This window comes from Sciurus vulgaris (assembly GCF_902686455.1).
Source record: "Sciurus vulgaris genome assembly, chromosome: 12".
Taxonomy (NCBI): Eukaryota; Metazoa; Chordata; class Mammalia; order Rodentia; family Sciuridae; genus Sciurus; species Sciurus vulgaris.
This window is the reverse complement of record NC_136473.1, coordinates 7,862,648-7,889,753: the sequence shown is the minus strand read 5'-3', so window position 1 is coordinate 7,889,753 and position 27,106 is coordinate 7,862,648. Positions and strand designations below refer to the sequence as shown.

The 27,106-nt window shown below is 48.4% G+C and overlaps 1 protein-coding gene across 3 annotated transcripts in view; it reads left to right on the top strand.

Moving 5' to 3' along the window:
- Positions 1–27,106, top strand: part of ADARB2 (adenosine deaminase RNA specific B2 (inactive)) — a 487,529-nt gene that overhangs the window by 333,457 nt on the left and 126,966 nt on the right. For all 3 annotated transcript variants that reach the window (XM_079107790.1, XM_079107789.1, XM_079107791.1), the window contains one exon: positions 10,064–10,971. In XM_079107790.1, coding sequence (XP_078963916.1) covers positions 10,064–10,971 — 908 coding nt within the window. The remainder of the gene's footprint in view (positions 1–10,063; positions 10,972–27,106) is intronic.

The window sequence follows — 27,106 nt, the reverse complement described above, 5'->3', positions numbered from 1 at the left end:
AGAATCAGCACATCTATTGTGGACAATCCAGCTCCAGCACTAGTATAGGAACCCAGAGCCTTGGTCCCAAAAGGCAAGCGCTCTTCCACTGAGTTAGTGCCCAGTCATTGTTTATCCTGAGACGGGGTTTTGTTCTGTTGCCCAGGCTGGGTTTAACTTTTGATCCCCCTGCCTCAGCCTCCCGAGTCACTGGGGTGCACCACCATGCCCAGCTCAGGCAACGTAATTATTAACGCTATTGAAAACTGAGATTATTCCCTGTCTTACTCTACAAAAGCAAAATCATAGAATTGCCTGAGGTCGGAAGCAGAACAAATGCTCATGATCCTCAGCTTGGATCCCTTCATGTTCTGGAGGAGCAAGTGAAGGGATGGGGAACAGGGCAGGACTCCCCTGAAACCAGATGAGGCTCTTGGCCCTCACTTCCAGACTCCCTCCTCAGCAAGGCGTGCGGTTGACAAATGGCTGTTTCTATTCTCTTGTGATCTAAATTGGAAAATTTCCAGACCAGCCGAGTTATTGAGTTATTTCAGAAACCTTTAGTACCCAGAGAGAGAAATCTGAGTGTATGCAGATCGTGTGGCGTTCTGACATGCAGGCAGCGCTATGTGGGACGCTCCTGGCAGGAACTCCCACCACCTACTGTTGTCTCCTGCTGGAGCTGCTGGAAGCCGGGGGCATCCAGTCTCCCCAGGGGAAAGAGAGAAGAAGTAGCAAGCGATAGAAAATGCTTGCGAAGTGGAGAAAGTGGTTTTTAATTTTCAGAAACACAAAAACCACCTTTGAATAGCAACCAGAGGCCTGAGACCTTGAGAAATTAACTGTCTGGAGCTTTTGCAAAGTTCCTGCTCTGCTCCTGAGGTGTTGAGAGAATGACCCTGTTGGGGAGGCTCCCCCCACCACCATCCCACAGCTGATACAGACCCTCCTGCTGCTGGCACGGTTGGGAGAGCAGAGCCTCATGCGGGCTCCAGGCAGGTGGGAGGCACTCCTACCCTCCAATGGGCCAGCCCCACAAACTTGGACCACGAATCTCACCTGTGGGAACCTCAGTTCCTCGTTTGTAAGAGGAGGGTTGTCAACGACCTGAATCACAGAGTTAAGGAGAGGCAAGGTCCTAGGACACCAGAAGCGCTCAGTCAAGATGGGCTAATGCTCATAATTACACCTGTTTCCCCCTAATTCCGTTTATTGGTCAATGTGTAGAAACTTCCAGATACAAATAACTCCTAATTGTTTATTATATGTTAAAAAGTTTTAGAAATGCTTGGGAATCTCATTTTCAATCAATGGATTGACTTCCTCCTTTTGTATAGATGCTGTTAATTAACTTAGAAAATGTTATCATCATATTGTTTAAAGACAGACCTCCAAATTAATTGGGCATAACTTAGTAGTTCCCTCTCAGTATTGTCAATTCTATCTTACTGATTTGCTGTCCAAATGACACTGGAACATGGGGAGAGATATTGTGGATGTGGTGTGTGATTTAGGTGTGTGTGTGTGTGTGTGTGTGTGTGTGTGTGTGTTGGGGGAGTATGTGTGTATGTTTGTGTGATGTGCATGTGAACATGTAGCGTGTGGTATCTGTGCATGTGTGTAATGTGTGGTGTGAGCCTCCACGTGTGTGCACGTGTGCACGGGACACTGATGCATGGAGGACACACATGTGATCTTGCTCTGCAGCCTCACATCTTGTGCCCTTTCATCCTGGGGGTCTGTTGTGTCCAGGCTGCTCTGATGTGAAGACAGTTCACATCTAACCATTGCGTGAGTTGGACAATTCAGGAATCGGCTGTGCTTCCCTGCCACTGCCCGGGGAACCTGTCCTGAAGCTGTGAGTCACTCCTTTTAAAGGCACTGAGAGGGAACAGGAAATGAGGACACACAGCACATACACACTCTACCTAAGGGAGGTGATGTCAAGAAGGGCCCTCCGGAAACCAATCACCAGCAGGCTGGGTTCAGGCTGAGAGATGCCCATTCAATATCACGATTTTAAGATACATCTGCCTTTTGTGTTTAGCTCTGGAAACCTTTTTTCTTCCAACATTGGCTCCATTCCCTCTGCTAACCACTGCCCAGAGGTTGAGATTCAACCCAGATCCCACGAGGAATGACCCAGACCAAGACTTTTAGACTGGTCTCAAATTCCACACATGTACCCTTGGGAACGTGGTGAAGGGAGTCTCTTCACCTGCCATAGCCACCTACCCCTGAATCGTGTGCACTTGCAGCATGGCTTCATGGGGTCATGGGTCATCTGCCAACTGTCCATCCTGATGCATCGTCATGACACATGTAACCAGCAAACACCAGGACCAGGCTGCCTTCTGCCAACCCCAGCCCAAGGCCTCCAGGCACACACCCTAGCGTGTAAGCCTTCTTGCGCACCAAGCCCTTCCTCCTGTGTGACCCTGAGCCACCTGCCACGCCCCACCAGTAAGCTCTGCCACATAGAGGAAGGGTTGCTCCTTTTTGTTAACTGGGGCTGCTTGGCAGCAGAATAACCTTCACCAGGAACAATATTATCTCTTCAAATGTAGCGTGGCGCCTCGGATGGCTGGTTCTCTGGAGCCCTCCTGACCTGGCAGACACGGCTGTGTCATTATTAGTGATGCATGTGATCCCAATGATGCCAACCCAGGAGGGGAGCCGGGTGTGCATAATGACCAGGCCGTGGATGCTGGTTCACAAGGGAGCCGGTGGAGGAGGAGAAGGCCCATAAATAAAGCCGTGAGCAAGCCCAGGCTCCTGCACACACATCAGATGGATGATAGTAATGAAATTCCATCAAAAGACCCCAGCCTCCACCTGGTGTTCCCACTTTTAAATGTGGCAACCCAGGTTATCCAACATAACCAATCCCAAAGAATATAATTCCACTCAAACTGTAAAATTTAGCCACAGGTATGCCAATAGAAAATTTTGCTCTTCCTCCCCAAAAATGCAATTCTTTTAGTACATTAAACCTTCAAAGTTAGCACTGCGTTTGCTGACACTTTTTGTCAAATGAGATAATGTGCTTATGAGGCTCAGGAGACAGTCCATGTGTGAGAGAAGCAGAATGGAAATCATTTCATTTTACACTTTCCCGTATAGATGCCTCCCTGACTTCGACATTTTCTTTTAGCGCCTGGCAGTCTTCAAATTGCTCATGATTGTCCTATTACTGCTTATGGTATTTATCTAATGTAGTTGGAAGTTATTTACCTGCCTTTTTTCTCATTTCCACAATGGAGGGACACATGCAACTCTCTGAAAAGACCTTATAGAAGCTGCAGTTCACAGACGTCTCCTTTTAATACCGTCTTGTAGAATGAGACCATTTGCCAGCGTGTCTAGGCTGAAGGGACGTGTGCATGACTGTGCCACTCAGGACACTACCCAAGTCTCAGTGGGGGTGGATTTCTTATGGAAGGTATTTGGAATCCGGTCAGGAATTTTCCCAGGGGGAATAAATATGGTATGAGCCCCACGGGGGCAAGTGAAGTTAGTGGAGGTGCCCTGCCCACCCCCAGAACCACCAAAGCATTCTGCTCCCCTCTCAGCCTCCCTGTCCGAGTGGGTGCCCATGCACATACCCAGGCTCTGGCTAGGCTGCATGCTCAGGTGCCATTTACCTGCTAGAACCCTCTGTGAGTGGGTAAGAAGCAAATACTTCAGGCCCAAGTTGGTGACCCTGAGAAGCATTAGCCAATGGTGATGGTGAGTGTGTTTGTGTGTGTGTGAGTGTGTGTGTGTGTGTGCACGTGTGTGCACATAGGAGAGAGAGAGAGAGAGAGTAGCTGGGTGGAGACCTTCACATGAATTCTAAAGTTGGCTAGTCCCACCACCACCACCAGTAAAGAGGACCATGTCTTACAGAGCTACTTCCCACTCTAACATCCTATGAGTCTATGAGTATTGATTGACAAGAATAAGAATTATTTTGGAGAATGAATTCAGAGAGGAATTAAAGGACCACCAATTCTTACATCCTATTATCAGCCATCCATCTGAATTATTCTAAGTGTGCACACATGCACTTTCAGAACCAATGTTACCACAAATCCTGCCATCCCAGATCCTCCGGGAGAATCCCAGGCAATGTGCTTCCTGCCCTCAAAGGCTGTGGTGACTGACAGTTGGAGTCTTGGGTGGTCGTGATTACCCTTCATTCCGACAACAGAATGCGCATCTACAGTCCCCGCAACACCTGGCACATGGTGTCAAACCCTTACCCGCGTGGCATCCACTGGGCTCCCAACAAGGCCCAGGTGGAAGGTTCTGTTTGTGAACCACAAGAGGGGCTCCTGAGGTCCTGAAGGCATAATGGCCAAGGTCTTACGGCCAGCATGTGGGGAGGACAGAGCCCCACTGCTGGCCTCCAGGGACAAGCAAACCAGTTCACCAATCTGTGCCATGAGGTTCGGTGAGTGGTTCCTGAGAAAAGGCCAAGCCTCAGCCGGGGACGGGTCAAAACATAAAAAGCAACAGCCAGGGAAAGCGCAGGCCTGCTGGAACAGCTCTAGGGCTCAGAATGTGAGGGACCAACTCAGAAACAGTGTGTCCCCGGCCCGTCCCCGGCCCAGCCCCGGCGGAAGGGAAAACAACCATCTGTCCGTCAGGCTAACCAGGCCTACATGAGGCTAAGTCGAATTTCCTTTTCCTTTTCTTTTTTATTATATTTATTTCAGGTGTGTGACATGATGATTGGGTATACACACACACAAATCTATTGCATGGTGAAATGATTACTGCAGTTAAGCAATTAACATATTCATTTTCCACATCACACGTGCTTGTGTGTGTGTGTGTGTGTGTGTGTGTGTGTATGTGTGTGTGTTAACAGCACCTTAAATCTACTCTCAGCCAACAGGCAAACACCAAATCCACCAGAGGCACCCTCAGAAATACTCAGAGAAAGGAGTAAAGGTGTATAGGTTTGTGGTATATCCGGAGGGAGCAGTTCCCAAGCAGCAGGAAGGAGAGGAGCAAGCAAAGAGTCCCCAGTGTCCCCTCACAGCCCAAGTGTGGCTTGGTGTGTGCACAGACCCCCAAGGACAGGAAGTAGAGGACTCGCTGGGAGTCCCCAAGGTCCCGAGGTACAGGGATGGCCCCAAGCGTGTGCATCAACCAGTAGCTGCCCTGGCCCATATTACAAGTAAGAGCTTTCCTGGTCTCCGGACCTTTCATTCGTGGGTTATTATATATGACAACTGGGTACGTGAAACCTATTAGCTAAATGGAGAAAAAAATGGGCATAATCTCCTGGGTCAGAGAAGGGGAGTGTAAGGTACGTAACGCGTTCCGAGTGGAAGAGGAGAATGTTAGCCTAGAAAATTGGGGTTGGAGGCCTGAGAGGGCCTTGCAGAACCGCTGCCCCAGGAGCCTGGACTCATCACTGGCTCTTGGTAACTGGGCTCCAGTACCTTCCAGCAGCTTCGCAGCAGGGAAGGGTCACCCCATGAGGCTGAGCTTGGCTCATGCCCTCTCCCAGGGCCTGAGGTTGTCACTGCAGGAGGATGACCCGTGTCTATGCTCCTCCCACTGTACCCAAGTGGCCCCCCAAAAAAGACTACGTTTTTGCTTCCTCTGCACTGGTCCTCAGCAGGTTCTGGAAAGTGTGTGAGAACAAATGTCTGCCTTGCCAGTCAAGAGAGACAGGGGCTGTGCTGTGTGAGGAGACACCAGGGTCACTCCTCGGCCATGCAGGAGGGAGCAGGAGGCTTTCCAGGTGGTGGACCATGATCTCCAACCAGCACACCAGAGATGAGGGGACTGTTCACCCCTCTTTCTGGAATGTACTGGAATTTCTGGAAAAATTGATGGAGAATTCCAGCAAATAAATACACAGGGTGAGAACAAAAGGAAACAGATGAGAAGTCTCCCCATCACCATTTCCCTGCTAGAATTAAAAAGGACTGTCCCCTGTGGGAGGCTTTTTGCTAAGTCCACTATATGTGCTAACTTAAGTCATACTTATTCACCTTATAAGCAATACTATTAAAATCCTTATCTTCTAGCTTCAAAAAAATGGAGTTTGGACAGATAGAGTGGCCACTCACAGCCACACAGGCATAAAAGACCAAGGAGTCATTTGTTCTCTCACCTACTGGACCTCAGTCACTGCATGCTCTCACATTCCAAGGCTCCCAGGACAGAGACCAGAGCCCAGGCCCCAGCTGGCCTTGCTGTGCCCACTGGGCTCTGTGGGCCAGTTAAGCACGTGGGCCCGTGGAAAGGCTGCTAAGCTCTTTAACAGTGGGTACTACCTCCTGGGAGACTCTAGCTGGTGTCAAGGTGGAGTCCAGAGTCCGCACCCTTTATGTGTTGTTATTATTAAGACAGGGCTCCGCAAAACAGTGGTTTATGCCAGAGAAAACCTCAATTGCGGCTGTCATAGGATGTCGAGAGCTATGGAAGGAAAGAGGGAAGAGGGAATTTGGGGGAAAGTATTGTGCTGTGAGCTGCCTTTCTCTAAGATACAACAGAGGTCATCTGATATGCTGGCCACTTTAATCACACTAACAGTCTTACTCAATCCCCACATTGTAGGAAATCAATAAGAAATTAGAGTGCTCCGAGCAAGTTCCAGGCAATCTAGCGTGGGGTTTGGGAATGGTATTGTTTGTTCCTTTTTCCATTTGTAAGTGCAGTTCGGAAAATCACAACAGCTAATCTGATCTGCTCCCCTCTGACTTGAACCACCCTTAATGACAGAGCTCGTTGCTGAGTGCGTGTATACCCAAAGTGCATAATGACTAACAAAGATGGTCGAGGTTCAGCGCTTGCTGTTTATTTCAACCGAAATGGATTGTAAATGAAAGTTGCACACCTACAACGTATAAAGTTCCCAGATGCATGCTTCCGAGTAAAATAACCTCCCCAAATCTATGGTGTTTTAGAGGTAAAACTAGAAGGAAATTGATAGAAACACGTAATAGAAGTACTTCACAACTTAGAAAATTAAACCAGCAGAAGTTGAGATCTCTTTCCAAGCAGAGCCTAGCGCCTCCTGCCGGCACAGCGTCTTCATAGAGACCTGTGGCTGCGTGACAGATAAGAGGAGGCAGCACGCCCTGAGAAGAACACTCTTGCAAGTTTGCATAGTTCTCAAAGGCACCTAATTTTCGAAGGCGTCTTTTGTGCCTGGCAAATTGTACTTCTTTCTTTATTATTCTCCAATAACAATGTCACAGGCCAAGGGATGGGGAGCGCATGTGAGTCTGGGTCTCACCCTGCACGGCTCCCAGGCTGCAGGAGGGAAGCTGGTTCACATGACAACATCCAGCCAGGCCTCAGCGTCTGTGCTAAAGCTGTGGGTGAGCTGTAAAAACCACCATGAAGCTAATTCACAATAGGGGCAAGGGGCGCTGGGGAAGAACAGAGTTACTTTGGAGTAGGTAGAGGGGAGGGAAGGGAAGGGAAGGGATGCCAGGATAGGAAGGACAGTAGAGTGAAACAGACAGTATTATCTTGTGTACATATATGACTGTATGACCCAAGTGATCCTGCAATATGTACAATCAGAAAAATGAGAAATTACACCCCATTTTTGTATGATTTATCAAAATGCATAAGTGCACTCGACTATCATGTATAACTAGAACAAATTTTAAAAATAAAGTTCTAATTATTTTTTTAAAATCACCTTGAGTTTCTACTTGCTTGATGAGAAAAATCTCATTTGAAACCCACAGTAGAGACAAGACCTCCCAGTTTCTGAGAACACATCCAAAGGGTATAAATGAAATCGTGTCCGTGGTCCTGCCTGGCCAGGTCAGCTCACCCACCCACCACATGAGAGGCAGACTGTGACCTCAGCTTTATCATGATCTTCCAAAGAGCCCCAAAGGGGTGTCACTATACAATGGCCAAGAAAATGAGGGAACTAGTCAGCATCCATAAAAATTACCTTTGTAGCAACAGCACCGATGGGGGAAATCTGTGACTCGTACGATTGAAGCATATCAGCCAATTACCAAGCTGCATAAGCTTTGGAAGCTACTTCACCTCTTTGAGCCTGAGTTTCCCCACCTATAAGGTGGTGACCACACTACGCAACCCCAGGGCTGACGGGAGGAAGCAGAAACACAGCAAAGTCTGGAATAAAGGCCACAGGACTGTTCACTGCCTGGATTCTCAGGGTATTTTACAGCAAACTTGAGCTTAGCATTTCAGACGCATACTTCCCAGTAAAGGGCACTAGGGCCTCAGGAGGTCATGTGGTAATTCACAACTGAGATTTTCTAAATGGAACAGCTTTATCAGGAAACAGTGGCCCAAGATGGCCAGTGTAGAAAAATTAAATGACCTCTAAATTCATCCATCACCTACAGTTACCAGTAATGATTTTACTAAATTTACTTCAAATAATGTTTTGCAGAAGGCATAAAACATTACAGATACAAATGAGGTCAGCCTCTGCCCTCTTATTCCATTTCCCTCCCTTCTTTCCCAGGGGGGATGTTGGAATGTGCCTATTGTACAGGTATCTGCAGCTTTGCCACACAGATGTGATTATATGAGCAATATATAATGCTGGTGTTCTTATCATTCATATTTATGATATCCTACCCTGGATTGTTCTGCAAGTTGATCTTGTCACCTAACATTTTATTTCTGAGATTTATCTATACTGAGGCATATAGATATAGTCCATCTGATACAATTGCTATACATTATTCTGTAACATGATTATACTACAATTTATTACCATTCTTCTAACTGTGGAAACTTAAGCATTTTCTAAATTTTCAATGCTGCAATGAACGTCTTTGTTCATCTGTTTTTGTGTGAAGTTTCTCTCCAATGAAGCCTGAGCAGCAGAATTGCTGAGTAGGGCGTGCACCTCATGATTCTCACCGATTGCTCCCCAAATGCTTTCCAAAGGAGTTGTGCCTGTGTTCACCACCACGGATCTGTAGGTGCATAGCCTTCGGAACACTCCGGCACTGTTAGCCTGTTTTCAATGTTTGCCCAGCTGAATAAATGGCAAGACTCTCAGAGGCTGAAGTCAAGGCAGCAAGCAGGGTCCTGCTGTCACCACCAACCTGGCTGCCTGGAGCAGCCCCAATGGCTCATTCAGACCCATGGTTCTCACCCCATCATGTGGACACACTGACTTTTTACCTTAAATCAATGCAGTTCCCAGGGAATGAAGGACTTGGTGTGCATGCTGACTTTCTAGAAACCCTGGGCGATTCCAGTAGTCAGAAGCCGTGCCCAGCACCTGTGGCCCTGAAAGAAGCCCGTGGGTTGTTTCCCCCAGGATGGAGCTGGGAAACACTTTTCTGGAAGGCCAACTAGTAATAGCTCACACTCGGGGTCACATCATCCCCGTCACCGCTCTCTGCTCTGTCATTCTTACGTGCACACAGTTGATGTGCCTCAGCCCCCGAAATGACTGACCAAAGCAGGTAGCATGCTGTGCACCTCCACTTGGCTGGCTCCTAGCTGCCCCCTCCTCCTGAGGCCTCAGGAGACCCCGGCCTTTCTCACCTCCCATGTGAATTAGGAACTGAATATCGCCAAGCATGTCACCAACAGAGCCCTGTTTCTGGGGGTGCTGGGGGTATCACAGGCATCAGGTACTGATCCTGGAGATCCTGGCAGTAAGTGGGAATGGAAGGGTCTCCTCATTGTAGGAAAGGCCTTTGATGTGGCCCAAAACCCACAGACGGGAAGGACCATGTGTCCTTTTGGTTCTGAGGGAGGCATTGGCAGACAGGAGGGAGGGTACCTCATGGGCAATGACATCACAGCCGCCCTCTGGTGGGGAAACATGAGCAGGATATGCTCCTACCCACTTCCTCCTCTGCTTCTTCTCAAGCTCAGCCAAGAGGTGCCCAGGGATGCAGGTCCTTCCTTCCATGGACACCTAGTCCCCACAGGTACTCATTCCTCACATCGGCATAGGCCATTAGAGCACATTTTACACGCCCGGCTACGGTTCTGCTGGTAAGGACTTCATAGGAATGGATTTCAAGCTCCACAATATGGTCATTAGTAATAGTATCTGTCACTAGTGGCGACCTGCCAATGCCCTAGGTCATGACTAATTTGTTCTCACCTCCAGGTACCAGCAGCACTGAAGTGAAGGAAAACCGTAATGTGAGCAACCTGGGAACCAGACCCCTGCCACCAGGGGACAGGGCCAGAGGAGGCACACCCAGCATAAAAAGGAAAAGGCCCCTGGAGGAAGGGAACGGGGGCCATTTCTGCAAACTCCAGCTGATCTGGAAGAAGCTCTCATGGTCGATGACGCCCAAGAACGCACTGGTCCAGCTGCATGAGCTGAAGCCAGGCCTCCAGTACCGGATGGTGTCACAGACAGGCCCCGTGCATGCCCCTGTCTTTGCCGTGGCTGTGGAAGTGAATGGGCTCACATTTGAGGGCACGGGGCCCACCAAGAAGAAAGCCAAGATGCGGGCGGCAGAGCTGGCACTGAAGTCCTTTGTGCAGTTCCCCAATGCTTGCCAGGCCCACCTGGCCATGGGCAGCGGCACCAGCCCATGCACGGACTTCACCTCTGACCAGGCTGACTTCCCAGACACGCTGTTCAAGGAGTTTGAGCCGTCCACACCCAGCGAGGACTTCCCAAACTGCCGCCCGGTGGACACCGAGCTGCTCTCCACAGCCTACCGGCAAGGGCGGCTACTCTACCACACTTTGGACCTCATGGGCCAGGCCCGGCCAGACAGGGCCAGACCAGCCCCCGCAGCCCTGGGTGAGAGGAACCCAGTGGTAGTGCTGAATGAGCTGCGCTCGGGCCTGCGGTACGTGTGCCTCTCCGAGGCGGCCGAGAAGCCCCGAGCCAAGAGCTTCGTCATGGCCGTGTGCGTGGACGGGAGGACGTTCGAAGGCTCAGGACGCAGCAAGAAGCTGGCCAAGGGCCAGGCCGCACAGGCCGCCCTGCAGGCCCTCTTCGACATCCGGCTGCCTGGCCACACCCCCAGCAGGAGTAAAAGTAACCTCTTGCCACAGGTGAGATTTCTCAGGTAGCTGCCTGCAGGTGGACGTGTGCTGGGATGGATGTGAGCTGGGGCTACTGGTCCTGATGGGGGACTGGGCAGGCCCACTCCTCCTGCAGCTGGGCGCGGGGTGCCTCCCCGAGAGCTTGCTCTCCTGAGAAGTCTCCCTTTCCTGACTTATTGAGAGCAGTTTCCAGACTTTTTGGAGTGAGAGAATCTTGAGAATAGAGGAAATAAATATAACTAATTAGAACAAATAAATTTTTTTTTAAAAAAGGAAATAAAGGAATAAATGGAGGAAGGAGAGTGTCAACACTCCAGGGTGGAGGGAACGAGTGGAGACTGGACAGGGCCCTTCTGTCCCCACTGAGAGGGTCACAACACAGGAAGGGCAGGTTTTGTTGGCCAGGTCCTTCAGTAACTCAGCAGGCAGCAGAAAAGAGCAGAAGGTGACATGTGTGAGTTGCGTTGGGGTCTGGGTTGAGTTTCTAACCAGGGTGTCTGGGGACACTAAGAAGGTAGGGATTGTCAGAATGGAGGCCAGTGTCTCTGGGGCTCTAGATGCAGGCCAGGTGGAGGTGCCTCCCTAGGACCCTGGCGGAGTCTCAGGGTCAGAGGGCAAATATGTGCCGGAAGGCAGAAGAGTGTGGAAATGAAAATTAACCACTGGGGTCTCCCTTGACCACCATTTCCCTGGCCTTTGCATGCACCATCCTGGCTCTGCTTTCCTACGGGAGCTTACCTTCAACCGTTGAAGAAGCGTTTTAAGCATTGCTTGGGTGGCAGGAACTATTCTCATCCCATTTTAAAACAGCCTTATTCTGCCAAGTCTTATAATTGCTTATTTATGCAAATTATCTTTTCTCTTATCATTGTGAGAATTATTTGTGGGCATCACTAATGTAGCAGATACAGAAAAATTATCTTTATTCATTTTAGGCATCAATCAAGGAAAGAAACGCTTTACATAGTTAAAAGGCACTTAGCCCCGCGCGGGATTCATCATAAGTACTTGATAATTGTAAGTTATTTCTGTGATGGCCACCATCGTCACATCGCAACACCTAGAAAGGAATCCATTATTTTGTGGTGGGAGATTATAAATCTGTTCAAAAAACCAGGGTGCCACCAAAACCTCAGCTGCGTGCTCAGGGACACCGCGTCCAGACACAAAGTGCGTGCAGGGATCCCACACGTGGATGCGGGACTGGGTAGAGCAGCCACTTTCTGGTTCATTCACTCCATATTTTTTTGACTCTGAGTAGACAGGGGATGGACAATGGGCAAAGCAGGGGTTCCGCTTCTCAGAAAGCCCAGGAAGGGGAGAGAGAGACTAGATAAATGAGGTGCTCAGATCCAGGGGGGACTCTTTCTCCCGCCACCTCATTCACTCAAGTTCAAGTGTTTATTAAAACCTGATGGTCATGCTGGGGAGCAGGTGGGAGGGGCTTAGACCAGAATCTCCATCCGTCTTGCCTTTTGATTCACCGATAAATAAATACACAATCCGAGTGAAAACAGGGAACTGCAAGAACAGCTCCCGTCCATACAGGTCCCTGCACATCTCCCAGGAGGCCCTTCTGGGACTTGGATTTCTCTTTTCTTATGCCTCCATCTTGTTTGTTTTCCTCTCTGTTTCTTTTCTGTTCTGCTTCTCCATTATCCATCCTCTAAACTTGCCAAAGCAACCATGAACCTGCTTTACCCCTGCTGCCTGGAGGAGGGCTGGGCAGAGCAACTGGTCCCCCCAGAGGCTACATGGACCTTCAGCAGGACCTTGGTCAGGGAGTGTCTCTTGCCACCTTCTCAGAGAGGCCTCCACCAGTGTTCTGTACCCCCTTCCACTGCTGTTTTACTCTCATCCAACCTGACTCTGCCCCAGAGAGCCTGGCGCCCTGCCGGGGGCCCTCAGCCAGGCCGGGATTCCTCTGCCTGGTAGGAAATGTCCTCTGCCTCCCCCGCCCATCTCTCCTCCTTCCCACCATGAGAAATTGAAGGATGTCAGTGACTCCTGGGTGTGATGCCTCCTTCTTTCATGTTGTCAGCTCTGAGCTCTCACGATGGAGAAACCAGGCAGCGCTACCACTTTGTAATAGTCATTTGACCCCAGAATGCAGCACATCAGTTAAAGCCACGGCTGCTAAATTATTTTTCCCTGACAGTCTGCTAACCACTCCGACTGAATGATGAAGGGCACAGAGCGGCGTCAGGGTTGCGGGCCATTCATCACACCCTGGCATGCTGCCAGGCCGGGGGTGGAGGGGCTCATTACCCTCCCCCTTGGCCCCTTCACAGTGTGCACCCCTCAGCTGGTTGGGGGCCAGCTATGACCATGGGACTCAGCACAGGGAATCAGAGGCAGTTAAAATAGAAATTTTGTCCTGACGGGGTCTGGATTTAGGGGGAAAAAATCAAAAGCAAAGATTTTCAAGAGTTGCTGTAAATGCTGCTTTGCTTTCCTACTCTGCCTAAACCCCGTCAAACCAGGAACTCTGCTGTGTGTCTTACAGCCCTGTCTCCACATCACGAACCCCTCGTTGGCAGTGCAGGGAACCATCTATACACCATGAACCCCCATCTATATATCATGGACCATCCACATTCATCTTGCTTCCAGCTCAGGCAGACCCCTGGTCCCAGTGGCAGCATGACTATGGAGTTTTAAGTCCCAAAAGGCATGGCCCTTCATGACCCATAGGCAACCTCTCTCCTAATAGCAGCCACAGGTAGAGCAAACCAGACATCTTCTCCACTCTGTACCTATGCTCTCAGAAAAAGGCAGGCTTGGCCTCCATGGAGCAAGGACACCTCTGCCAGACTCAGCATTAAAAGCATGATGGCAGCCCCTCTGTTGGAAGAACACAATTTCTGAAACTTGAATAATATTTAATATTCTCTGCCCAAATTCTCAGATTCTGCCACACGCATGCAGTCAGATCAGCAGGACAACAAACCGAGGGTCTAGTTCAATGATCCAATGTCACTTCCATAGCTGCCCATAGATGCTGAGTCTGTTTAATGCTTTAAACAATGATTGGGACTTAGGAACAAAGCTTCAAAACTGTCCTGGTAAGAATTCTCTTTTGTAAGTGATAGTCCCTGAAGAGAGTGTTTCACATGTGACAGCTCATTAGGAATAGCTAGGGCGGCATGTTTCAGATGCTGCTGGAAGAAACATGGCGGGTTCTCCAGTGAGGATCAGGAGTGTGTGTTTCCAGCAAGTGCCTCCTGTTGGAGACTCCTTCTGATTCCTGGTTGAAGAACTGCTCTGCCTGGGTCTTGTGCACTTTGAGAACATTATGAGCTGCTCTCAGCCTCCACCTGCGCTGGCCCAGTCAAAGAGCAAGGCAGGGTCTTGCTCCCCAGCAAGAACAATTGTAAGGCAGTGACCCCTCCACAAACCTACCTCCTGTACAGTGTGTCTGTGTGTGTGATCTTAGTCATTGTGCTCATAATCCAGACCTGTTTACAGTCAGGATTCTGAAACAGTAAGTTCCACAGCGTGATCTTCTCCACGAAGGTTTAAATCACAAGTGCGATTCTTCAACAACTGAATTCTCACCCTTTCCTGGACCTGGGGGTGTGTCATAGAACCAGTCTGACCTCACATCCTCAATTTCTTGAGATCTGACTCTTGGCCAGAGTGGCTAAGCCAAGTGTCCATTAAATTCTTTAAAGCATGGTGCAGACGTCAACATGTAAGGTTTACTATGCTGACAGAGTGTGCAGGCCAGGGACTTAAAAATATCTATTGATAATGGCAGTGCCCACCGAGAGATAGCTGGGAGGCTCAATCCAAATCCTCTTCATGTTTTCTTTATCTGCAACTAGTACAACATTCCTCCAGGCTAACCAGATACTTGGAAGTAAGAACAAGACCATGTGAGAATATAAATACGCATTACCTTGGAAGCATAGTCATGAAAAATGATAAAATCACAAAACCTATTCTCTCTTCCGTCTTCACTTCCCACGCCTAGCATGGAAAGAGTTGAATTCATAAAAGCATAAATTCAGAAATAAAAGCCTATTTTTCAGCATTTCCTTCCCATGAAAACTAGTTAGAAAAGAGAATAAAGTATACCATAGTAAAGCTATTTTTAAAAAAGTAAAAATCATCTATGCACATAGTAACTCTGAAAAAAATAGTTTATTGGCTTATTTGTAGACTTCTCATTCATCACCAATTATTTATTTTTTTATTTTTTTCAATTTTGAACACCTTTGAAACTAACTCAGAAAGGTTGGCTGCTTCGACCGAGTCCTTTAAGGTCATTTTAGGGAAAATTATACCTGTCGCTTCAGTCCTAGCCAAGCCTTCAACAGCCCCACGTGGTTGCTCAGTACCTTATTCTATGTCCTGATCTTGGAAGCTATTAATATTAAGAGTGGGGAAAACATGGGAATATACAAAGTAATTGAAATGAGCCACTTTTTAAGGTTTGGGCATTTGATAGTACATTGAATTAGAGCTACTGCACATGGTCCATGTCATGAAATGCATTCCTCAAATTAACTGCTGACCCAGGGGATCAAGTCTGTGACTACTCCAGCAACATCTGCACTGCAGGACACGGTATAAACTGCACTATGTCGCTGTCCCACTCCTGAGCACCCAGGTGACTCCCCCAGCTGCCTTCGACCACTCCACAGATTGTTTTTCCCATCTCATTCTCGACGTGCTAATTCATCTTATTTGAAAAAAGCAGTATTCTTACTTCTATAAAGCAGAACTATTCATTAATATCACCATAACAAATTAGCAATGGAAAGGTCCTCAAAGTTTAAATAGACTTAGATTAAAAATGAATAGGCGTGGAAATCACATTTGCCTAGCTTTGAAATCGCTTACCGCCACCTGTGCCTGAGCTGGTTTACCTGAAAACAGATCTGTTTCCCTAGACAGGACGACCACCCACACGGGGTCCTTTTCACTAGGCTACAGATGAGGGGGTCCCTCACACTTCCTCACAACTCCCAGAAGAGACTGTAAGTGCTGATTCAGCCATTGGCCAATTGTCCAGCATGTGACCCTTCCAGAATGATGTCTGAGCTGACACCTGGTGCTCTGTGACATTACAGACGGAAAGAAATGATCCTGGATTCCCAATGTGCTTCTCAAAAAGGACTGATTTCTTTGCACCTTGGCAAAAGCATGCATTCTAGTTTACAGGCAGCTGTAGTTTGACATTGTTGCAGATTTTCTCTGCTCTGACATGTCCCTGAGGTGTTGAGAGCAGAATCAGACCTCAAGGCATCTTGAGGGATCTGCCAGAGCAACAGACCATGATAACAGATCAGAAGAACAACTGCAAAGACACCCAAGCAAAATAGACCTCAACCTCCTGCTAAATCTCTAAACTTACCAGCAAGCAAACCTGGGGTGTCTCAAGAGACGTGTCTCTGAGCTTTACAGGTTTTGCCAGATGATGAGGGGCACTGGCAGCAGGTAGGGATGCCTCTCATCCCTTGCCTTTCTCACTTCTTGGAGAGTTGCACCTTGACCACCACTTTGCTCTCCTCAAAAAGTTGGAAAACTTCAGGAATCAAAAGTATTTCCTCCAGTGGAACTGACCTGGGCTCAGCCTCAAAGCTGGAGCTGGTTCCAATGGAATTCGAGTTTAAAAGGTACCTGAGCAGCTGACTCAGAGAGGAGGTGATCCTCAACCCTAGAGTAGGAGGCTGTCACTCACCCATGAAGGATTTCCATCTAGTTTTGTGGAGAAACAAAAAAAAAAAAAAAAAAATGATACTCATAGTTTACTCTCATTCTATGCATTGCTTATATATCTGTTAATTTCCCACCTTAAAACAGTAGCACACACAAGTGCTTCTATGCCACCATTCAAGTCAGAGAAAATCAGTTTATTATGATGACTGCTGTCTCCATGCCTCAGCCAACCCCAAATCATGCATCTCTCAAGGTTCAATCCCACTGCTACCCCATCCCTTAACATCCCCCTTCTCAAAGCAACCAACGTGATGAGATCTAATACAACACAGCCATCTTTTCTTCCTGAGCTTCGTCCCTTCCTTTCATTCCATCTAGTATCAGGAAGTGAGCGTTTCAGTCAGCTGCTCGTTGCTGTGATCAAAAGACCTGAGAAGAACAATGTAGGGGAGAAAAAGTTTGTTTTGTCTCGTGATTTCAGAGGTTCAGTCCACAGGCGGCCAACTCCACAGCTCTGGGCCCATGCTGAGGCAGTACATCCAGGCAGAAGGGTGTGGTGGAGCAGACTGTCTCAGAACGTGGTGGCCAGGAAGCAGAGAGAGCTCTGTTGACCAGGGACAAAATATAAACCCCAAAGGCATGCCCCCAGTGAACCTCCTCCTGCAGACTCTCCTCTCTCCCTAGACAGCTGCTGTCTAGTTAACCCACATTGGTGAATTGATACTCTGGTTAGGCAACACCTCTCACCTCTTATAACCTAATCATTTCACCTCTGAAAATTCTTGCATTCTCTCCCACATGACTTTTGGAGGGACACCTCAAAACTAAACCATAGCTCTGAGAGAATGGATAAGGTTGCAGGTTGTGAAATCATGATTCACGTAATTTGTGAATAAAAGTCCTAAGTAAAAATGTCTGAGCCCCTGGCTGGGACCCAGCCCACATAAGCATCAAGCAGATTCCTTCGTCAGAAAGCGTATATTTTGATGACCCATCATGTAATAAAAGACACTACCTTCATTGGTGCCATGACAGATCAGTCATTCAGCATTTCCTGAAAGAAATGAAAGCCACTTCTCTGACCCACAGAACGGAGCCCAGGGCCTTGGCACAGCTCAGGGTGTGAAGCTCACAGGTGGTTTTTGAATGTGCCTCCGCCCAGGCTGCATTCCTTATCCCAGAAACTCAGGGTGCCTGGAGAGTCTTGAGCAGCCCCGCTCAGTTCACCCTCTGAACTAGTCACTAGCCAAGGAGGAACAGTTCCTTGGCTGCCTTCTTAGAGATTAAAAAATAGCCTTTGTTTAGCTGTGAAAAGGCCTTTCATGGCCGTTCAGCCTTGGGGAGGGAGGGAATCGTTCCGCCGATAGAGGAGTCACTCACGTGTGCAAGCAGAAAGACCTAGGCAGCCAGGGGAAGCCAGGGAGGGAGGACTGGGGCACCTGGGCCTTGGCACTGGCTTGGTGCCACCCCTGCCCATCTCTGAGTGTGAGGGTGTGGCCCTGGGAACAGGTGTTTGAACTGGGTACTGGGAATTTGGATCTGGGAAGGCAAATATTAGTGACATAAACTGTGTCTATGAAGAGCCTGGGAGAAGGGACCCATAACTTGGCTTTCGTCACCTGGGATGAACAAGGACTCCACACTAAGCATTCCTCATGTGCTAGGGCGACGAGAATGTGCCTTTCCTAGTGGATAACATGATGGACTTCCATCTACGACTCTGCACACCAAAGACACCTTGGAACGAGGACAGCCAGGGACCAGGGTCCTGTCAGGGTGTTTCTTACCTCCTTGCCCAGCTATGACCATCCCCTTGATAGAAACCAGTTGTTACACATTTGTTTTTGTAAATAAATCTCAGGGAGGCTGATCACGAGAGTTTCTAGTATCAAAGCAGGTTGGGAGTTGAGAAATTAATTTGTTTAGAGGCTGTTTGCCGCTCTGAACTCTTATTCATCCTAGCTGACATTCACCATTGGATTTCACATGTGTGTGCAGTCATCAAGGGCTTGAGGCAGGGCAGGCCCGAGAAAGGACTCCCGGACAATAACACCAGAAAGCAATTATTAGAAACAAATGTCAAGTTTCTCTTGCTGAAATGATCTTTGTGTATAACTTGGGTAAAGGATTGAACAGAAACTAGTTATGTAGGAACCCAGCCCTTCTTTCCCAGATCATGCTCAATAATTCTATAACTCACTTAAGGAGAGAAAAAGGACATTTTTTTCTGAATTTTAAAATTGACTTGTCTGAAGTAAATGCCTGTGTCTTGAAGCCATGATGGGTTGTTCTGTGGATTCTTGGTGCCAGAAAGGTGGAGGGAAGGGAGACAGAAGAGGCACATGGGTGCTTTATCGGGAATCAAGATGTCATCCAGAGAAGGGGCTTCTCCTCCAGGTTGGGGCCACCAGCTCAGTTCCTCCAAAGCCAGACATCAAAACCACGAGTCCCCTCACTGTTCTCTGGGCTAGATAAGCACCCCGGGATGCTTCAGCAAGCTGAGACAAGCCAGACCGCACACAGACCAGACTTCCTGGGTTCCAGTAGCGTTTCCATGGAGTTCTATCACCCTGGACTGGTTGTTCTCCCAGCACGGCTCTAAGATGAAGCCCTGGGCCTGCCCTCTAGCAGCCAGGTCCCGGGATGCCCTGGCGGCCTGGGAAGGCTCTCTGCTCCTCCACAGGTGCTTCCTCTCCTCTGCAAACCTTGACCCCACTCGAAGCAGGAATTGTTTGAACAGTTTTCCTTCTTTCAGCCACCACGTCCTGACTCTGGTGGCCACAAACACCCTCTGTGGTCCACACCGGAGGGCAGGGTGGCCTGTTACAGAAGGAAAACACCTTCCTGCACCTCCTGCTGTCCCTGAACTTGGCCAGCCCTTCTTCTTATCCTGTTTTCTCAGAAGTGGCACTGAGAGCCAGCACAATAGTGACAGGCCACTTCATTGCTATTACACACAAGAAAAAGATTTTAGAAAACCCTTCTTTACTCAGGCGTTGAAGGCTTTTCAGACACTTAAGACATTTGTGTATTTATACAATGGGCAGACAGTGTGTTTTATATGTGCATTATACAATGCACATGCAACGTATACCGTTTATATGATATACACTTATATAATGTATAGACGATGTACCCTGAACATTTATATAATAGCTTCTGCCACTTTTCTTCCTACTAAAACATGATGGCTGAAATTTAAGAAAAAAGATTGTACAAATATATATTTCAGTCTATATATTCCCTACACTATGTTTGGCATTTTCAAAAGTAATTAATAAAACTATTCGTTAGTTAAGTGAGTCTAAAGCCGAACTTCACCAGTCATCCCATTATTTTATAGTTACCATCAACTCTGATGGTGACGGTAACGTTAGTAGTAATATTTATCGGGGCACTACCTCTGTGTTGGCTTTTATCCTAAGAACTTTACATGTAATAGCACATTCAATCCTCAAGTAAAACCTGTGCGGTAGACACCCATGATGTTCCCATTTTACAGATGAGGGCCTTGAAGCTCGGGAAAGCCATGCCTCTTGCTCACAGTCTAGCTGCCGTGCATTAGCGCTGAGGGAACAGTCATCTCAGGTTAGGACTGTAGCTGTGACCTTGCCTTTGGGATGGCAACCTGCCATGTTCTCCCAGCCTCCAATGGCTTCACAGGCTTATGAAGGAAGGAAACATTCTTGGTTCGAACAGCAGTTTAGGACTCAGTATGAGCCACCCAAAAAGTGTTTGTTAAAGTTCCAATCAGGGAGTTGACTAACTGCAGAGGTTGACCGTGGGAGTCTGGGGTGGGGACATACAACTTGGTCTCGTGTCCCAGCAGGCAGGAGACCACTGACTATGTGGAAGCGTGGAGGGTCAGGGCCCCTCAGTCTCCCCTGCCGTCAGGTCCCACAAAGCATCCTCCAGTCGACTCTGTGGCTCTGCCCCACGCCTCCAGGGAGCAGGGGGCTGGTAGGGACTCACCAGCAGCTCCCCCAGGGAAGATGGCTCTTGTCAGCAGGGAGCCTGCAGCCTCGCTGGTGTAGACAGGCTTTGTTGGGATGGCCGGGCCTCCTTCCTTTGGGATTCATTGTTGCACTGAAAAGGAGAGAGACAGCAGAAAGGAGATGCAACTGGGAGAATGCCAACCTCTAAATGAGCCAGAGAAAGAAAAGAAGAGCATCCAGGAGAGGGGAGGAGAGTCCCCAGGCACAGAGCCACGGAAGGACAAGGACGGGACAAAAGCATGCATGGGGGCTGCGAGGTTGCCTTTGCCTCCCCAGCCCCAGAGGCCCCCGGGGAAGGGCCGCTCCTTGATGACTTCTCTCATTCACCCATTGCAGCCAAGTCTCCTGCTGTGCTTTGTCTCGGCAGCTGGGTGAGTAGCTGGGCTGTTTCCATGGGCACCCTGTCGCTGGGCTTTCACGCTTGCCCCTGGCAGAGTTTATGCTTTTTGTGGGAAGGCCCTCAGGACGGAGCAGGAACTCTGGACACACCAGGGTTGTGGTTCATGGTGCTGTTCACCTGATGAGGTTGCATGGTAATGGCGGAGCCCAGACTGAGTCCAAGAGTCAGCATCTGGAATCAGGACCCCCCGACACACACCTTGGGCTTCATATCCTTAACTTCCGCTCACCCTTATGTGGGCTCAGCCCCCTGGGAAACCAGTGGCAGAGTGGGGCAGGTAGGAGGTGTGCCGGGTGGAGGAGGGTGGGGGAGGGGAGCTGACCCCTGCAGGAAAGGCCCACCACGCACGGAGAGAAAAGGGAAAAGCACAACTGGGCAGAGACACCACGTGCACCAGACAAGTATGGGCCAACGCCACAGGGAACCCCATCACCAACACTGACCTGACTACCCCAACGAGAATGCCAGGTGTCCCTGGACTTGGCCACGGCCTCCAGCAGCCCAGAAAGGGCAGCAGCTGGAGCACCTGCAGATGAAAACGGGAGGCACAGGGCATGGTGCCCTGACGGCTCACCTGCAGGTTGCAGCCTCGGGGACAGCAGCCCCCGCCTGGCCGTCTAGGAAACCCACTTTCTGGGACCCCATCCTGAAGCAGCATTTGACAAAAGCAGGCGATGAAAGTTTCTTTTCAAAAGTCCAAGATGATTTCCAGGAGGAAGCTTAGAAATGACAGATAAATGTTCTTCCCCATGAAAAACAATTTGGTAGCCCCTCCCACCCCATCCCCAGCAACACAATGTGCGCCCCACACTTGGCAAATCGCTGCCAGGGCAGGATGGGAGGGACCACCATGCCAGTGCCCTCAGCTCGTTTCTTCTCTCCAACTCTCTCTTCCTTCACGTTCACTTTTCATTTACCGAGCCTATTCCATTCTCTTGGTTGGCAATTCTGGTGTATCCTAAGAATATAATTAATGTCTTATATATATGCGACTCCAAGGAAATAATTTTTATGTGTGCTGTGTTGGTGAACACTTATGTAATGTTTGTTGTGTGCCAGATTTGGTAAACATTTAGATAATGCCTATTATGTGCCAGACTTGGCTGAGTGCCCACAGACGTGCCAAGGGTGGCACAGCTGAAGAGCACCAAGAGTTGAGCTTAGAAACTCAGTCCCTGGACCCTTGCCCTGTATCCCTTCCAGCTCCCTCTGGGGCATCACAATGCATAGCTGCCTGTCCCTGGGAGAAGAAGCTTAGCATGGCCTTCCGAGCTAAATGCCTGCCATCCACACACCTTCTGCGGCTTCTGCATCCCTTCCATCCTTGGATCCTTGAATTCCTGACCTATACTGGAGTCATCATAAAAGCAGTCCATTCACAGAATAACCAGGAGACTCAAGTGAGTTAACACAAGGGCTTAGAGTGGCGTTTGGCCCAGAGCAGACCCTGAGGAGGCACCTCTCATTCTTATTCCAGGGACACCAGCTCTGGTAACTTGAAATCTGTGGGCAGATGTGCCTTTTTGGAGAGAGGAGAGGGAGAGATAGTCCAAGAAAAACTTACTTGAGCTCTCCTAATGCCCTTTGTGTGGTAGGGAGAGAGCAACTTCTAAAATGCTGAGAGGCAGCAGCCCAGCTGGCTGGGGAGAGGGAGAGCTGGGTCCTTGACAGTCTTTGGCCGCTCCCGAGAGGCTTCTGGCTCCCTGGCCTCAGTTGCTTCCTCTTGAAAATAAAGGACAGTGATTGAATGCTTACTTTCAGCTCTCACACTCTCTCACACTCTGAGAACATAAAACCTAGGATGAGACGCCATCTGTCAGCATGATGCATACGGTATGAGAGCAATACGCTGGCGGCCACTTATCTGATAGCATTTAAAGAGCAACAAACAAACACATCACCATGTTGACATGCAATCTGCAGCATCTTGCCCAAAACCAAACCTTGTCTTTTCTCACTCCAGTAGTGCCTTCTATTAAAATCTAGCTTTCTAAACCAGAGGAAAGACTGAGGACCCCAAGCAGGTGGGAGAAGGCGGAGATAATGCTTTTGCTCTCACCTGAGAATTGTGTGGGCTCGACTGACTTAAGGGGACCCGCTGGCCCCGTGCAGTGTGCAGAGAGGGGAATAGGGTGGAAACTTCTGCAGATCTTTTACCTCCCACAGCCTTGCTCTCCTGCCTCTTGCACCTTGGCACTGGAAGACTCTTCGTGGGCTGGTGGTCGGCTTGCTGGCAACTATGTTGAAATGTGTTGCATCTGGAAAGGTTTCCTCTCTCACCCAGCCACTCCTCAACCCCCCTCAAATGCTCCCAGAACATTCTGAAGTGCAAGGACTCAACCACACCCAGATGCAGTTGATACCTCTTAGGATCAGCTCCTGATTCATAGGTTGCATTTGTGCTAGGCTTGGAGGGATGCTACCTGCACAGCGACGTACGAGCAGGTGGTGAGACAAGCTCCGTGTTCCCAGATCCCAGTCCCTCCCCCGGCACCTTGTCACTCCCTCGTCTGCACAGCTCAGAGTCTAATGATGCATGCAGGGTAATAAAGTGGAACGATAGTTTGTGACAACAGCATCACAATTAAATATTTTTAAAAATGTATTTTTCTAAATTAATGCACTCAGTGGAATTGTGCATTCACTCGAGGACTCGAAATTAAAGGCATACAGACACCAAGCATGAGAGAGGCTTTTTTTAAAAACTACAAGACATGTTCCTTCTGATCGTGATGGTAATAAATACAATGATAAAAAGCTATCCTCTGCCTGCCTTGTAGGTTTCTCCACTTTGTCTTAACCATGTTTCATTTGTGACAATGTCAGTAAAATTAAAAGTGTTTAGTAAAATGACTCTCTGGGTGTAGGATTTAGGGTTGAGGTCTTCTTTGGTTACCTAAATTGAGAGATCAAAGTGGATCTTGTGGATTGGCTTGGAGCATCCATGTAATGTTCTGGATCTCAATGCCTAAAAACAGGAATTTGGAGTACTAAAGAACAGACCAAAAGAAGCAGAGGTGTGCAGGAATGAGCCTTCGTACCTAGCACAGAATTCTCATCCTGCACCACAGGAAAAAAAAAGGGTGGGGGCGTTTGCAACCCTGAGCTGTCCTAACAATCAGAATCACAAGACAGCCTGAACCACCCCAGCAGCGCTCGATGGACAGACCACTCTTACAACAGGAAGGCAGGTCCTTGAAAGGCCCGGTGCGTGAAGCTGGGAGGGCTTGGCTACCATCAGTTCCCAAGGGCTGCAGCAGGAGAATGTGGAAATCAACAGCCAGAGGGTGGTTGAGCCGTGACAGCCGTGGTCATGAGCATGTACGCAGGCTGTTGGGAAAGTCCAGGGTGATTGACTCTGAGGGAGTTGGGAGAGCCTTACGGGCAATTAACAGACTTAAGTCCAGCTCCCCCTTGGACCAGTGAGTGTCCTGGGGAAGCTTACTTAACCTCTCTGAGTGTCCTGTGTAATATGGCCAATTTTTGAGCACCTCGGAGGTCCAATGTCATGAGGTGTATGGAAGTTTCCCCAGACTGTGCAGTCCAGTTCATGAAGATGTTATTCTGGGTCTGATGACAGGCAAGGTCAGAGATAATAACAGAATGGTGGGTTTCCTAACTCGGAACCCAGAACAAGCCCAAGTCACAGACAGAACTGGAAACTGCAGATGCCTTACACCCAGTGCGGCACCTGTCCCAGAGCATCTTCTTCCTGTCTGGGTTCACTGAGAGGAAGTGGGAAGAGAAAAATCAACTTTCCCAAGCCCCTCTTCCCCTGGAAGGAGTCAGAGTGGACGGAAGCCAAGGAGATCTCCTCCAGTAGCAGCCCCGCCTCAAGAGGAACTCCAGGAGGCAGGAAGAACCGTTCCCTCGACCATCTTTTGATGCCTTGGCCTCTGGCCTGAGCTAGAGAGGATGTAAGCAGCATATGCTGTGGTTCTGAGCAGGAACTTGGAAGGCACACCAATTCAAATTTCACTCCTGGGTCACTTCACCTCTCTTCATGACATGGGATGTTGATTCAAGAGGCCACATAATAGGGCTGTGTTATGTTTACATGCCTTGACAAATGGAAAGCACTCATAAAAGGATATATTTGGCTTTATTCATAAAGGATAAATTTTCACTTTAATTGCTTATCTTTGAAAGTGATTGGCAGAGGAGAGTGAAGGGGGCTCCTGGCAAGACAGTGCCAGGCCATGGGTATTATCGGCTAATCTCACCTTCCCACTGTCTGCTGAAGTTCAGTTCTGGCTAGATCTGACTGAATGAGACATGCAGCGACGCAGTAACAAAAGAGCCCAGGATGGACACATAGAGTGAAGCATGTGGAAAAGATAGAAATGTCCCCCCAAAACTTTAAAAGTCGCAAAAGGAAATACTGTTGGGCAGGTGATTTTCTGGCTAATGCTGACTGAATCTTAGACCAAATGTGACTCTCAACCTGTTTAGGGTCATGGTGCACATGTGGGTGGACAGTTACACACATGATGTTGTTCCCTGTCCTCTTGACTGTCACCCCTGACTGTAATTCCACCCCCTTATCCTCTCAAGAAACAAAGTTGGAACAAAAAATGAGGCTGGGAGAATAATTGTGAAGCTATCAAATTTTATATCAAAAGACAATCATTCCAAACCTTCTGTATTTTTTATTGTTAGGAACAAATTCCTTTTGAAAAATCTGCACTCGGTCACAGGTAGACAGTTGGCATAGATGGGCACCACTCTATCCTTCTGAGTTCCCAGGGGAGCTTTAAGGAACAGCTTAAAGCAACCACATTCTCATTTCCTCTACCAATAGCAATTCTTCAACTTTTCAATACTAGAGAAGCCCTCTCTCTCTTAGTGGAAGTATTTATTGACATGGAAAATTTTCAAAGTTTGACTCTGTGACCTAGATTGGTTGATATTTCTGTTGTGTTTGGTTTTGTTTGATGTCTCTCTGTCTGTTTTTAACCCCTTTTATAATGTGGGAAGCAAGAAGGAAAATAAGAAGAGCAAACAAGCAGCCAGGGGTTCATTTTAATATCTTCACATAAACTAACAGAAGACACTTACAGATCCTTCATAGGAAAAGGCCAGCCAAGAATGCAACGCCCCCAAAAAAGACTTCCATTTATTCTTCTAAGAGCTAGAGTGATTCGAAGGTACGGAGACACACTTTACTAGTAGTGAATACAACGGTGCTATTTTACCAATTCTGTGAGATCCTAAATGATCCAGTTTTCCCATAAGGACTGGGTTAGCTTCAAGGATAGGCCCCTGTAGAGTGTGGTGGATCAATGCCTACCCATAGTACAAAGATGCCTTGACACAACCCAGCATGTGATTATGTGATTAACTGGGTGAGGGCTGGGACAGCCAGGAAAGAGAGACAGAAACGTGAAAGCTAGGTCCTATCCAAGAATAGGATAGGGTCTCCAGAGAGTAAGATACTTTGTATCCAGTACACATGGCCCTGTGCAGACTGCTGGTGGTTGGAAAATAGAGATGAGTTAGAAAGATCAGCTCCTAAGGTCCAAAACCTCTAGGAATGAGATGAATGTTGGACTGAGCCAGCCGGTGAGCACCTAGCCACTCAGAGGAGAGAGCTTATCCATTACTCTGGTTTCGGAACCTGAAACCTGGTTGGCTGGAGGAGAGAGGAGGAGGCAAATCTGTTTGCTCGGCCTCCTCCACTCCACCTGTGCGTCCAGCCCTGCTGCAATCCCAGGAGGCAATGGAGAAGCTTGGACTGCCACTGGCTCTCTGGAGCTACAGCATTTTCACTTTAGATTTATTCACAACCTACAAAATTGCCCAATCAAAAACTAGCCAATCCATGTTTGGGAACATCCTAAATACAGAATCAGTCACTTAAAACCTACACCATTCCAGAACATTCTTCACATGATTTTCTTGTTTTAGCAATTTGCCTGTTTTTGTTTGTTTGTTTGTTTGCTTGCTTGGAATAACTAAAACTGAACATTTCATATGACCGGGATCCAAAGAACAGAAATTGGAATGGGGAAGAACGATAAAAAGTGAAATTTATCTGTTAGGTGGTTAGGGACCAGAAGCAGTGAACTGAGAACAGTCAATT